The 15809-nt window shown below is 41.3% G+C and overlaps 1 protein-coding gene across 1 annotated transcript in view; it reads right to left on the bottom strand.

Moving 5' to 3' along the window:
• Positions 1 to 15809, bottom strand: part of ACBD6 (acyl-CoA binding domain containing 6) — a 100211-nt gene that overhangs the window by 39140 nt on the left and 45262 nt on the right. The window contains exon 6 of the mRNA XM_081865184.1: positions 10660 to 10749. Coding sequence (XP_081721310.1) covers positions 10660 to 10749 — 90 coding nt within the window. The remainder of the gene's footprint in view (positions 1 to 10659; positions 10750 to 15809) is intronic.

Below are 15809 nucleotides of genomic sequence, written 5' to 3'. Positions count from 1 at the left end.
AAATAACTTGTTTTGGAACATTAAGAGGATGTATACACCACTGTCAAAATATTTCCAAGAGAAGCATGTTTTAGGACTGGGTTATATGATGCTGAGCTTTGAAAACAAAGTCCTCTACACTATTCACTGATAATAATGCACCTAAATATAAAGCTTTGTACATTATTTCAAGGGCAGCTTCAAATACTAACTATAGAACAGGAGGTGTGTGAGAAGGAATGACTTTTTTCATTTCAAAACCCTCATCTTCTTTCCTGATAGCAAGTTTTATATTTAGGGAACGCTGTGAATCACAAATGAGCTAATCAACAATAACTTCAGTTTCCCAATAATTCACGTGATTAACCACCACCACAAGGGGGGAAAATATACACACCAAAGTCTAGCAAGTTTTGAAAAGTACTCCAGTCCACATCCAATAGGTAGAGTACAAACCAAAATAAATCACTGTTGTATCCAAAAAATACTTCAAAGTTCCAGCAGAAACTTGTGAATGCTCTGAATGATGTTTTTGCTGAAAAGGTTTTTTTTTTCCCTCCTCAGAAGACATAAACAGCATCTGCTGAGCACTGACCACTTAGCATTCAACCTGCTGCCAACCTGCATTCTTCAGAGAGACCTGTGAGAGAAATGTGGAGCTGTGCCACTTCTAATAACTGTGACTGGCACCAAGTCAACGCTTTAATGCAGAAAGCTACCCTCTGTCACTAAGCAGATCTTTCCTTTCTTTTGGTTAATGGATTTCACAACCATTGGCAGGAGTATAAACAGGGTGGGCATATATGCTTGCAGCCTACAGAGAGCTTCCTGGAACGGCCAAATTGAGAAACAGCAGGACAGGAAAGAACTGGTGTTGGGCAAACTACCCTTTTTACACTTATGATATGCTGCTGCTTTCTCTGCCCTCCTCTCTTGGCATTTTCAGCAGGCCTGCAGCAAGAAATCTGGTAGCGGAAGTGCTCAAGGAGCCGCAGGAGAGAGGAGGCAATCAGAAGAGTACAATATTCAGAAAAAACAGAGGCCATACTTTCTTTTCTAGGGTAAAAATAAATAAATTACTTATTCCAGAATGTATGTACTTGTTTCCTCACATTACCTGGTCGAAATGTAAACACTCAGTCTGAGAATGCTGTGCTTGCTGATCACAGGGTTTTGTTTTTTGTTTTGAAAAGATTCAAATAAGGACTGAAGCTGTGAAAGAAGATGGGAGATTAAATAATATGTTTTCAGATGATAATGACCTACTAATGTAAAATAGGTCAGAATTACTGGGTTGTGTTTTTTTAAGTAAATGCAACACAGGATGTTGGAGAACAACCGTTTGGGAAAGAAGCAAAACATACCCAAGCGGCTTCTTTAAAAGCATAGCTAAACATTTGAAGGCACCAAGAAATAAATATTTGAAGAAGGTAAGAAATTTAGAAGATTTAACATGACTACTTGTTCTTCTTCATGGCTGCAAATAAATTTATGAAGATTAAGTATTCTGAAGAAATATATACATTTGTCCAATCTGATAGGGATCAATACTAGCCTTCCCCATCCTGGTACCTACAATTGTTTTGGAGTGCAAACTGCCATCTGCCCCAGCCAGCACGATTAACCGTCAGGGAACATTGGCAGGTCATTGGCAGAGGCTGATCTATACTAGAGAACAATCCTATAATAAATTCTTGTCTAAGTTGAACTTCCTTAAGCTGGATAAAGTTGGGGGGGGGGGAATTATACAGTCCAGCAGCATATAAAGCTTCTGGGTGCTCATTGTGTACTGACAGAAGGATTCATCAGTGAAATGGGGGAGGTGCATTTTTGGCGATTCCCCTTCCCACTGCAGTGCCTGTCATCATGGCAAATGCACTTGTAGGTTACTTAGCTAAAGCTGGGTTTATTCCAACATGTGATTTAACATGTTGATTTTTAAATAACATTTATAATCCTTCCTTGCAACAAAAAATCTCACAGTAGTCTTACATGACGTTATATAAGGTATGTACGACACTGGACATAATTTAGTACATTAAGAATCATAAAAGGTCAGCAGTATTATTTTTCAGTAAAAGCCTTGGATACCTAAGAAATGTCTTTCAGCATTTAACAGCTTTTAATTTGGATGGTAATTTTACAAAGTGAATTAGAGCTGTTAGATTCAAGTCTGAGAGAGAAGGGTGCTGGCTGCACATCAGAGTTATCTAAGAGTCAAAGTAGTACAACACAAGATTGTCCTTTAGTAGCTATACTACTTGAAAATTTGCATACAGCCATTTGTTTCTGTAGTAAAATGTGAAAAAGATCCATACCTTTTTATTGTCATTTGCCATATACATGCAAACAGAATTTGTTTGGGAGCATTCTGGTACAATTACAGACGTGAAGGCAAGGCAAACAAGTGAGAAAAGCCGTAAGTATACCGCCCTTTAATCCTCTCGTGGACTTCTCATGGGATGGTCACGGTGGGGGGAAAGTTGCTTCCCTACACCCCTTCTTCAAGGTGGACCACTAAGTTATTGGTGTGTCTTGTCCTATATTCATAATACTGATGCTCACTCATAACTGTACCTTTGCAAAAAGATTGTCAATTGGAGTCAGAGGAGGCAAGAAAGGAACGGTTTGAGCAAGGGGGGGGGGGAGAGAGAGAGAGACAGTGAGTGAGTGAGTGAGAGTGTGTTATAGAGCTTTTGGGGAACACAAAACAACACTAAATGCAGGTTCTGAGCTACATAGACTATATAACTGCATCAAATTGGAAGATGACAGAATTAAAGGAGACATAAAAGCATTTTAGAGGCACAGAATAAAAAGGAGTAAGAAAATGGAAAGAAATACGAAGCCATCTTTGATTTATCCATAATTTCTACTTCATTTCTGGCTAATGGTGGAAATTAGTCTTCAGATAGTTGATAAAATCAGCCTGTCTGTGCTGGGTTAGTACCATGATCTGTGGCCAAGCAAGTACTTCTAAAAATTGATTTTTCTTTTTGGCAACCAATGGTCCAGTCAATAATAATGTCGTTTGAGAAGGATTGAGTCATGAGGGAGATGAACCTTCTCTTCCATTTATTATGTTTGTATTGTCTCTATTTGAAAAGCATGCCCCCCCTTCCCAAAAACGTGCATGAGTGTACTATAAAAGAATTGATACTCTGCATCTTTGTCTCCAGAAGCCCTCTGACTCACAAGCAGCTTCCCATCTAAACTGATGGAATGCTTTCAGTCTGCAAGAGGAAAGGTTACATATTGAGGCAGAAAGAAGTCCCCTCCTCTGAAATCAAAACTGACACTGGCAGGTTGGCCATCTTTCAAAAACATCTGTCCCAAAATGGATCAGGTGAACACTCTGGAGGGTGGCAACAACACTGCCCTTGCTGAGGCAGAACTACATCTTACAAGAAACATGACACTGGCTGACATCAGTAGCTGCCACTGGTTGGGGCACAGAAACACACAAAATTGTGTGAGGACACAGAGGGTCAACTTGGTATCATTTTTGGTGACAGACTGAAGGGTATAGTTCAGGTTCAGACATTTGGTGGATGTGCTTGGCTGAGGAGCCAAAAGGGCAAAGCTACCATCTGTGGGATTATGACTGAATGCTTCTAAGTCAAAATCCCCCCCTAAATGTAACAATATTTGTAAGGCACAGTTCCACCTTGAGTAAACAGCCCACTTTTTTTTTTTTTTTAAAGTACATTAGGTTATTAGTCAATAACAAGCAAACAACAACAAAAAACTGCATAGGTCTTGATGGTTTACAGCTTCTGTAAATGCTGTGGAAGCAATAACCAAATTACACCTTGATGGTGCTCTACAATGCCACAAATGAAGATTTCACTTGATGGTACAGGAGGTAAGAACACAGAACAATGCTGAAGCAGCACATTCTGATCTTTCCTGGGAAAGGAACAAAATGTACACTTGTGTCTTTTGAACAGCTGGCTTTCTGGCAATACAATAGCAAAGAAATGCTAAAGGTATAAATTTTACCCAAAGCTCTTAAAAGAAAAGCTCCTGCTGTTGTTCTTTTCAATTTCTAGCCCCCCCGGGGGCAGAAAAGACCATTTACCATCCTGATGAATAACCATAGTTAAGAATTCCCCCACTCACACCCTTGAAGTGCCCTTGCCCTTTTCTGAAGATAGCTATATTGTTTTCAATTAAAATGGCAACTCAGTGTTGAAACACGAGTAAGAATCTTGGGACTAACAAAGCCCCTCAGACCTCTTTGTCATTTCTGTTGTGTTGGTTGCTCAGTGTGCAAACAGGTATTATCAAGACGGGGGCTTCTTATAACAGCTGCTGAGGGCACGGCATCATTTCCCCCAAACAAGCCCAAGGAGTAAAGATGGGGAACCTCCAGCCCTTGGGTCAAACCTAGCCCACCAGACCATTTTCAGGAAGTCACGTCCACCTGTGTCATACATGTCATACATGGGCAACTCCCCTATGAAGAAAGGTTCCAGCATTTGGGGCTTTTCAGTTTAGCGAAAGGGGAAGTGAGAGGTGGCATAACAGAAATTATGCACGACATGGGAGAAAGAAGATAGAGAAAAGGTTTCCCCTCTACCCCAGAGCACTGGAGATCGCAAGCACCCAAAGAAGCTGAATGTTCGAAGATTCTGGATTAACAGAAGAAAGTACTACAGTGGTGCCCCGAAAGACGAATGCCTCGCAAGACGAAAAATCCGCTAGACGAAAGGGTTTTCCGTTTTTCGATGCGCTTCGCAAGACGAATTTCCCTATGGGCTTGCTTCGCAAGACAAAAACGTCTTGCGAGTCTTGCGATTTTTTTCACTCTTTCCCCCCTTTTTCTAAGCCGCTAATAGCCTCTTAGCCGCTAAGCCTTTAATAGCCGCTAAGCCGCTAATAGTGCTAATCCGCTAATAGGGTTGCTTCCCAAGATGAAAAAACCGCTAGACGAAGAGACTTGCAGAACGGATTATTTTCATCTTGCGAGGCACCACTGTACTTCATGCACCACATAGATAAACTATTGAATTCGCTCCCACAGGAGGCAGTGATGGGGCCACCAACTTGTCTAACCTTCTTTTAAAGTCATCAAAATTCATGCAGGACAAGGCTCTCAATGGCAACTAGCCACAATGGCTATGCTTTACCTCGACTGACAGGGGCAGTATACCTCTGAATACCAGCTGCTAGGAATCACATGTAGGGAGGGGTGATATTGTGCTCATGCCTTGCTTGAAGCGTCCCACAGGCATCTGGTTCTGCTGTGGGAACAGGACGTTGGACTGGATGAACCACTGGCCTGATTCAGCAAGTTCTTCTTACATTCTTATGACGTAAGGTGTGGGGCCGGACAAGCAGAAGTTTAAGGTGGGCTCCCTACGTTCCTTCGCTGCAACAAGGCAAACGCCCAGCCCTTCATCAGTTGATGGGTGGCCAGAGCATGCCTTGCTCAAAGAGGGGGAAGTCGATAGCATTCAGCTAAAACCACTTCTCCCTCCCAGCCCTGTCCCCTGAAGCTCAGGAATTTAAAGTGCAGCACAGAGCTTTCAAAAAGGCCTGCAATGTACCTTTAAAGGAGCATCACAGGGGCTGTTTGAAAGTCCAGTGTACAATCCACACTGGAGCGGTGCAGCAATGTAAGCAAAGGACTTTCAAACAGCCCTTACAATGCTCCTGCGAATATCTGCAAATCTATGCTGAAACAGCACAAGGGCTCTTTCAACGTCCCATGCTCCCAATTCAGTCCAACCTTCGAAGGGCAGCCTCACCTGACATCAGGTTACTGACAAGTGGGCAGCTATGAGGGATGGGGAGGTGTTAAGATCTGGCCCACCAGCAAGAAAATGTTCTCCATCCCTCCCATAGAGAAAGATTATAGCTGAGTAGAACCAAAAGGAGGAGGGGAATGAGGCAGCAAAGGTAAGAGTGTTAAGCGAATGGTATTCTTCAGAGCAGTTGCTAGAGAGAAGGTGCATTTGTGTATGTGACTGAGGGATCTCCAAAACAGTTCATTTCCCTTTTCTTCTTAGTTATCAGGCAGTATTTGCCCCACCTGGGGGAGTGAATGAGTGTGTTGCAGAGAAGTGGGAGAGAGGCGCCCGGCAAAAATATTCATCCTTCATTGTTAGATGAAGAACAGTATAGAAAACAAATAAACACTCACAGAGATGGGAGGTATAGGACATACATTTTTGATACTCATTGTTCCCACACTAAGGGGTTTTTTTGTTTTTAAAAAACTGCTTCTGCCATCTTATTTTGGAAATTATCTTTTATGATAATGTGTTATTTTATTTATCATTTTATTCAGGCTATGAGCTGCCTTTAGAGTTCTATAGGGGAACCAAAAGGCAGGATTTAAATCTTTTAGTTAAACAAAACAAACAGTGTATCAACGGATAACAGTGCCTGTTTTAGTTTTCCTTTTTGTGTATGGAACATATACAGGTCCAAACTACAAAGAGTTAAGTATTTCTGTGTTTATTCCTCTACACTGGTAAACTGAATAGTTTATAAACATCTGTGAAAACAATTACCTCCTCTCACAAAGGCATTCTAATTCTTCACTAATATGTCAGATTTATCTAAATTAAACATAGTTAAGAATGTTTGGCTGGTGTTAATACCAGGCAATTTACCTTGTTAAGCTCACCCAATTTGCCTTTTTTGAATAAATAAAAAGCTGGCATTGTTAACAAATCTGTAAAGGATCTTATGCAATCCGGTCTTGATGACTTATTTAAACTATCAATATCCTCTCAAAGTCTATTGTCTCCTCTACAAACACTTCAAACTGTGGTCAACTTTCAGATTTATCAGCTAGAGGTCTCTCTCTAACATCCTCTGTAAGAAAGATTTGTAAATATGTTATATCACTCTGCAATTATCTCCATGAACCTTCAGCGCTCAACTTATATCCTGGTGGGTATAACAGACCTGCCCATTTCCATGCAGGTTTCCTGCGTTAACTGTGATCATAGGCCTTTTTGGCTTTACCTAGTTAGTTTCAAACTATTTCTAACGTTCAGTAGATAAGAGTTACTGCTTATATTCTTAATCTGGTATGAATCTTGGTGATAACTTCAAATTTTATAACATTCTATGCAAGATGGAAATTAGCCATATCACAAATTACAGCTTTAGTCCAATGACGCAACAAACTAGCTTGAGAGTGCTTGGTTACCCTTGGACGCAGCTCCCTCAGGCACAGCAGCAAGCTTATGTACTTAAGGAACAAGGAACAATCTGCAACTCACCAGATTTATCATCTAAGATTTGCACTGCTTGTGTATGTCTATATGCATGTATGACTGTGTATTACCTGGTGTGCATGTCAGCTGTAGGTGGCCTCACCCACTTTTTGGCTACATGTGGCTCCCACAGGGATTGGGAGGTATTGACAAGGCTTTCAGGGCAGAAAGGGTTAGCTACCTCTGCTCCAAATCATAAGACAAACCACCACTCCAAGTTCACACATGAGAACAAACTGCAGCTAACTGATAAACAGAAATTGTGAATGGGAGAGGGGAAGGGGGGAGGAGAAGGCAGAGCACAATCAGCCAAAGACTTCTGCACATAACACAAAGCATAAAAAGGTAAAGGGACCCCTGACCATTAGGCCCAGTCGTGACCGACTCTGGGGTTGCGGCGCTCATCTCGCTTTATTGGCCGAGGGAGCCGACGTTTGTTCACAGACGGCTTCCAGGTCATGTGGTCAGCATGACTAAGCCGCTTCTGGTAAAACCAGAGCAGTGCACGGAAACGCCGTTTACCTTCCCGCCGGAGCGGTACCTATTTATCTACTCACACTTTGAAGTGCTTTTGAACTGCTAGGTTGGCAGGAGCTCACCCCATCGCGGGGATTCGAACCACTGACCTTTTGATCGGCAAGTCCTAGGCTCTGTGGTTTAACCCACAGCGCCACCCGTGTCCCACAGAAAGCACAGACCAGTGTTATATCTGAACTATGCCTATTTATTCACAGTAGGCATACCTATTTTTTTAATCTGTGTTAAAATTAGAAAACAAAACAGGAGATGCAGATTTTGGATCTGGGGCAGCCACTCACTTACAAGATGCCCAAACCATCTAAGTTCTAAGTATAGCTCTCAAGACAGAGCCACCCACTAGGAAAAGGCCTGTGGCTAAGGATTTAGGTAATTAGATTACACAAATGACCCTTTTCAACACAAAGCAAAGCCTACCTCCCACTCCACAAATTAGTTCTTTCTGCACTCCCCCCATCCCAAGCAATCACCATCTCTTTTCAAATGTATTATTAAAGGTAATTATCAACACTGAAAAGAGCTGGACTCAGCCTGCCCTATAATCTGGAAGGAAAAAAGCTCTGCCACTCTGTTGCTGCAGTTCAAATATTTCCCCCCCTAAACACCTGCCAGTTTAAGGCCAGAGTAAAGGCCATCTCAAGCTGACTCAAAACTCCACAAAGCTGGGAAATTGGAAGTTAAGTCTGATGTCTTAACAGATGTGCCCCATGGTCAGCAATGTTGCTGTTCATACAGCAAAATAAGCTTTCTTACAACATACCCTCCATGCACTCTCATTCGGGTCTTTAAGGCCAAAATACAGACTGGGAGAATAAACTGAGACCAACAAAGATGTCCTGCCATATGAAACATCTGAGCCCTCCAGTAAATGAATCCATGTCTGCTTGTTGCTTACATCATATATATAAGATGTATATAAGGTGTATATATAAGACTGTGTTGTAACCTACAACAGTTTTTCAGGTTCCCACAATCATCTGAAGATTGGTGACTCTGGAACTAACCACTGCCCAACACTCATTCTAGCTATTCCACATTAGTATTCACTACGTGGTACAGTCATCTGCAAGGACTGCAGTACTGGCCGAACTTTTGCTTCAGAAATCAAAGTGTGCTTGCCTAGACCAGTACTATTTACTCTGACTGGCAAAAGGTTTCCAACTGTAGTTTGGAGTATGTCCTCCTCTAGCACAAAGGTCTCTGCTTTCCTCTTCATAAAGATAACATCACATGCACAAACACACAAAATATTACTAGAATTTAACCCATGTTGGAGTCATGGATGCATGTGTGTCTATGTGCACATTGCCTGGCTTGTCTGATACATTTCTATTCCATTCAAGACCTTTTAGAAAGCCTCCTCTGTTATTATTTGGCTAGAAAATGGCAAAATATAAAAAGTAGGAAAGAAAAAAGGAGAGAAAGGTTTCTGTGTTTTAAAAAATGTAATTTCCCAAGTCAATTCCATGTTTAAAATTTGCAACCAATACATTTTTGTTGCTTTCAAAAACTGAAACGAACATCTTAAACTTTGAGTTTTCATGGATTGTTACCATGGTACACCAAGTTGAAAAGATATCTAAGGATCAAAGAATAATATGCACTTTAACTGCACCTACTTAAGTATCAAGCACTAAACACTTCATCAACTAAGCTTGTGTTGCTCATTAAGAAACCTGTTCTTCTTCTGAACTTTTATAACAACAGTTTACTAATGAAGCAGCTATTAAACTATTTATTGCGTTGTTTGTAAAAAAGCTGTTTGTTGAAAAAGCTGGCTGCTTTTAATGTAAGTATTTTTAAGCAAGGGTACAGGAAGCAAGTTGCTGCACATCATACCAAAGAAACTGACTGTAGAAATTAATCGTGTTCCAGCCCTAGTAGGGTTTCTCTCTCATGAAACCAGTGTGTATAACCCAACAGTAGTCAATTAACTCTGTACATCAGGAGGGAAATTCGTAGCTAGATAAAACTCTAATCTGTGCTCTACTCATCCCTTGGCTAAGTAAGCCCCACTTTTGCTGGTATGTCATCTTAAAAAAAAAAATCTCATTTCCCTTCAACAGCCATGATTTCATCACCTCTAAGCTGACGCATTAGTTCTCTTTCGGCATGATCTTTAGGCTCCTAGCACTTATAAGCGAAAACAGAACGCTTTAAACAAATTCCCCTCCTCTCTATTATTTAATTGTCCTCACTTTCTCAGATTCAACTTATCTGATTTTCATCCCTTAGCTGACATCGCCATAATGCAGACAATCTATCATCGCTTCAATCAAACCTCTCCTCCAAAATTCTTCCAACAGAATTCTTCTGCTCATCCGTGTGAGGAGGAACAGCAGGAGGGAGAAAGAAACACTTCAGTCTTTTTCTTCTCATTGTCTGTTCACTCAAAATTGCCCACCTGAAGCTGCTTTTCTCTTCACGGGGGAAAAGAAACAGAGACCCATGCATCTCCACTACCAGCCAGGAAAGCAGCCAGGGAGGGGCACAATTTGAAGTCAACAAATGGTCAGAGGGGAAATGGGTAAACCCACTCCTCAAGCTAGCAGAACCCTGGTGATGCTTTTCACAGTTAATATGTATGGCTGCTAACTCCCACATATCACCCAATTTGGTCCTCCATTCATCTCTTCCTCGTTTCACTTGTGTTTGTGCTAAACCCTTGTAAGAAGGGACTGTGCTGCTCCTATGTTCTGTAGAAAGTATGACATGGTGCTGTTGAGACATTAAACAGTACAACACTGAAATTATGATGAGCAGAGGCACCAAAAGTACTCAAACAGAGCAGCACCCAGAAAGAACCCTACATATCCTTCAGTTGTGCAACTGAGAACATTTTTGCTGTATTTGCTTCCCTTTTGAAATGCACTAGATATACCAGAGTGGTCACTGCTCCAATCTGTACCTGGCTGTTAACATCCGCCGTGTGTTGCAGCAGTACTGAGGCGAGTTCCTTGTGTCCTCTGTCACATGCCCAGTGCAGCAGAGCTCTGCCCTAAAATATCAAGCAAACAACAACATTGAGTGAAACTGTTGTAATAGCGTAAGATAACCAATGTGAGCCTCAAAGCATTTCATTTGATACATTAATATCAACAGTGCTTGCACTGTAACAAAATAATTGCTTTTCTGAATTATAATTATTTATTAAATTTGTATGCCACCCTTCATCCGAAGATCATGGGGCAGTTCACAGCACAAAAATACAAAACAAGAACACAAAATATGTAAAAACAAAACAAACCAATAAGGATGCAATGAAGGCAGCCAAAGTATGCCTTCTTTGCTGCCTTCACAGCCACCAGGTAGGCTTGATGATCAGCCCTCACCATTGTTCGATTGCATTTGACCAAAGTTTTTCTTCACTCGCATTCAAGGCATTTCCCAGCTTGTTTCCTCTTCCTAAGCTCTGGAGTATACCAGGGAGCCAAGTGGGCTCCACGAAGTGAGAGATGGTGCTCATGTCAAAAGCCCAAGCCATCCAGATGTTCCACAAGTCACCCAGGGCTTCAGTCATATAAGCTGGGAAATTCCCCCAGGGCCATCTGAAAAGCAATTGGGTCCATCAGCCTCTGAGGGAGGACCATTTTCATAGACCCCTTGCTTCTGCAGAGGGAGAAAGTTGTTGAGATCCTCAACTGTAACAGGAAGTGATCCAACCATGATAAGGGACTGATGTCAATACTCCCCACTTTCAGATCACTTTCTTCCTGCCCAGCCAAGGAAAGAAGGTCCAGAGTGTGACCTGCCACATGCCTTGGGCCGATGACATGTTGGGACAGTCTCATGAGCCAACCCAGAGTTTTGGATTGGATACTGCATCAGATCAAGAACCATTTATAAGCCTATTAAAAGTATTCATAAAAACAAAAAGATAAAAGAATTCCCCATATTTAAAAGCGTAATATTTAGTCGGTTTATTTGCTAGTGAGAGCCAGTGTGGTGTAGTGGTTAAGAGCAGTAGTCTCGTAATCTGGGGAACCGGTTTCGCGTCCCTGCTCCTCCACATGCAGCTGCTGGGTGACCTTGGGCTAGTCACACTTCTCTGAAGTCTCTCAGCCCCACTCACCTCACAGAGTCTTTGTTGTGGGGGAGGAAGGGAAAGGAGAATGTTGGCCGCTTTGAGACTCCTGAAGGGGAGTGAAAGGCGGGATATCAAATCCAAACTTTTCTTCTTCTTCTACCGTTACTGTACTGCAATAGCCTTGTTTTATTGGAATTTTATAGGATTATGTTGCAATTTAGGAGGACTTTACATGACTGTGCTTCCCAGGACATGGTTTACATGGGGGAATCTGTTCAACTCCAACTTCAAACATTCTCAGGCAGCATGGCCAAAGGTTGAGGTGATGGGAGTTGTAGTCAAGCAACAACTGGAAGCCCACCGGTTCCCCACCTTTACCACAAGGAAATTTCCTCTGAGGTGAGAAACTGATGGACAATCCACACAACGTAGCTGAACCAGTGGTCTAGTATAGGGAGAAAACATGGTGGTGTGTATGGAGAGAATTGTGCTATGAACCTTGAATATCTGAGGCAGCAGCTCAGGACCAATCAGCAACACCAGAGGTCACGGTTGCTCAGATCTACTCATTGAACCTATAAAGAGATCCCCAATTACCAATGGAGTACAAGACTCAAAGAGCAAGCATGGGTCTTTTAATGAAGCACTCCTCAACCTGGAAAGGTGGGGCCAGCTAGGACTTCATGTTCTGTGTAAGCTCAGTCACTCTCTCCCTGGCTATCATTGACACAAATTCTCTGCCTCATATCTGTATGAGGTCCTGTGGGACACCTTCAGCCATTTTCAGAACTGGTTCCTGTTTATCTGGCCTTTACTGTTCTTTGGCACGATATACCCAGGTCTGTGACCCAGAACGTCACCTCATGCTACAGACTCCAACCCATGGCCAGAACAACACTGCTCTTTAAAGTTTATGGACTTTGAACATTTTTAGAAAGTTTTACCATCTTAAAAAAAACAACTTCCGGACATTTTTCAGTCCATAAACTTTTAAGTAAAAAGCAACTCACATTTTTAGAAACAACCTCAATCTCATGCCTTCGGACTGTACACATTGCAGTTCTTAATTAAAACTACCTACTAAAATACTGAATCCAGATGTAACATGTGATGCACTTGCAGAAATGATCTTCCTAACCACCCGTACTAAAGTGAAGCTGGAAATCATAACGCAGCTTATGAAATTTTGTAACAGAGTGCATTTCTTTCTGGATTATTCAAACTTCTTTGCAATGCTTCATAAAGCCACCAGCTAGGTAGGTATGGCTCGTCCTCATCATGAATCTTCAGCAAGCGAGCAAGCAAGCAAGCAAGGTATTTAAGCACACAGCAAAGCTTTACATTTGAAGTTGAGAAGGATGGATGTCACCTGCACCTAACCCAATTCATGTTTCATTCTACATGTTATTCAGAAAGGCAGCAGATGTAGATCATTATTTTAAGTAGGAAAATGCTGTCTCAGGCTTCCACGCATTAAGCTTTTCAGCTCACTTTTAACCCAACAAGTAATTAATTTTGTAACACATTATTTTGATAGTACACTAATTAACCATGAATTAGAATGGGTTTTGGCAATTATTCTTTTTAGAAACATAGATGGCACCCAGATTAGTTCTATGAATTATTAAACCTTGCTGCACTCAATTATACAGCACGGAATTGAAAAGGAGTGTGTGGATCTTAACATATCTGGCAAAAGCAAAAATGATTTTAAATTAATTTACTGATAAAAGTCTGGTTTATTCATCTGTCATTTATAGTCCATTCTCCATGTCAGGAGTGACTAGGTCTAGAACGGAGAGACGGCCTGCTCTGCCAAGATTGCAGAAGGTTGCATTATTCTCCAAGGTCTATCACAACTCTACCTATTGAAAAGTCTGTTGGTTCCCCCTACCCTGGCTTATCCACAAATGGTTCCAGGTCAGGCATTAGCTTTCCCCATGCAATAGCTAGGTTCCGTTTTGTGTCCACACAGTTCTCTAGGTGGTTTCCTCACGCATGCACTTTCCTGCTTTCCACTGTGGCTGCCACTCCAGCCTAGGCATCCTGCAGTTTCTTCTCTGGCAGTCTAAAACAACAGGTGCAAACTTACTTGGGGTTGCAACACAGGTTAATTTTTTGCAAGTTCTCTTTCTCCATCAACACGCTAAGTGCAAAAACTTGGAACACCAAAATTAAAAAGCTGCATGTAAGAATGCATCTCAAGGAAATACGAGCTTTTCCTTAAAAAGAAAAGAAAAAGCTGCCAAGGTGTGTGTGGAGGATCTCCAAGTGGGAAGAGTGCAAAACAGGGTTAACATTTGCCCAATATTGTATGTCTACTGCCAACATAGCATTAACATGTATACCATATGTAAACTGCATAGAAGTTGTTACTACAATCAAGCAGTACATACATTTTGTTAAATATAAATAAATAAATATCTGTAGTGTCCTGTACACAAAGCTATGCAAAAATGCCTAAAGACATCTGTTACCTGTGTTTGCAGGCCAGGTAGAACTGCTATGTACAGATGCCTTTAGGTACTTTTGCATAGCTTTGGTTTGGTACCTTTTTAAAGTTTCTGGCCTTGTGCCTTTAAAAGCAATATGACACAAATCCAGCAGGATAAGTTTTTCTTGGAAAGCAGGTGAGGCAGGTGGCGGACAAACCTACATTTCTTAAATGTCTATATATCAGGCTGCAGTTAAAGGTACAGGATCAGCAACAAAAAAGAGGGGAAAAGTGGCAACCAACATAGTGTAGAATCTAACTGAAAAAAATTCATTTTGCGAGAGTAATATTGCAAGTGCTAGCCTTCCTATTTAAATGAGAAAAGCTCCCACATTACAGCATGTTGTTTTCTAGGGTCTCAAACAAAGGCAAATAAAAAATATCCATACTTGCGCTTCCAAATTGCATTACCTATATCTCCTTATCTTTCCAAAGGTTATAAATTTGAAGAATTGGCAATACTAAGGCCTTTGATTAACCAGCTGGGTGGTTGGAGGCAAATATATCACATGTGCTAATACACATGACACTGTTTATTGAAAGCAACCTCTCTAATACTATGCATTGTGCTAAATAATCACATTTTTAAATTTTAAGTGTAAACCATTCGGTGATACAACATTTTAGTAAGACTCTTCTTCATTATCTTAATGCCAACAATTTCACAAATGGTATTTGGCGTTGAGGGGGCGGGGGAGAAACCTGGTATGGACAGTGTTAGTCTGGCCTTCCCATGCTGCAAACTATACTGATTAAGCATAAGCAATTTATGCAAATCAGCAATACTCCAGCGCCAAAAGCCAAATTGGAAGTGTTTCATGAGCTGAACAGCCTGTCCATCTTTGGCCCAAAATCTATGGTGTTTAACAGTTGTACAGCATTCCCAGGAGGACCGTATGCCACTAGATTATTCATTTTATTCCCAAACCGTAAATTGAAAATTGCTAGGAGCTGTGCCCTCAAATGAGTCCCACTCAAAGTAACTTTATTCATTTACATTTCTAACATGCCCCATCTCTTGCATAAAATGTATTCAACCTTAGATTAGTCTAATATATGTACAGAATTAGTTTATGCTCCAAGTCAAGGCTGTGTACACTGCATTGAAAGAATGAAAATTCTGTGCCCAAGTAATCCAAATTCTGTGAAAAGGAAAGCTAAATTCTGGGACTAGTAATAATTATGAAGGTTAAGCACATTTTTCAGGATTGGTCTAATCTTTCTAGTCAATAGAAGGGGTGAGGTCAAAGGCAGGTCACTGAAATACCCAGGCCTTTGACTACTCAAAGTTTGTTCACAACCTTCAGCTATTACCCACAAACTTTCAAGCATATTTTCACAGGTATCGAGGCAAAAAACGCAAATGCTAAGATTCACAGGAAGCCGACTTCTGTTCCCAATATCACATTCTGCTGGTTTCCCTCATTCTCAAGGAATTACATCATATACCATACCCAGCCCAGCCCAGCCCAGCCCAAAATATATTCCGGATGTCCATTACTATTTTGTTCTTTTCTCATGGAGAACACGTTTTAGC

Source organism: Podarcis erhardii (assembly GCF_964252035.2).
Source record: "Podarcis erhardii genome assembly, chromosome: 6".
Taxonomy (NCBI): Eukaryota; Metazoa; Chordata; class Lepidosauria; order Squamata; family Lacertidae; genus Podarcis; species Podarcis erhardii.
This window is presented reverse-complemented; position numbering and strand designations above follow the sequence as displayed.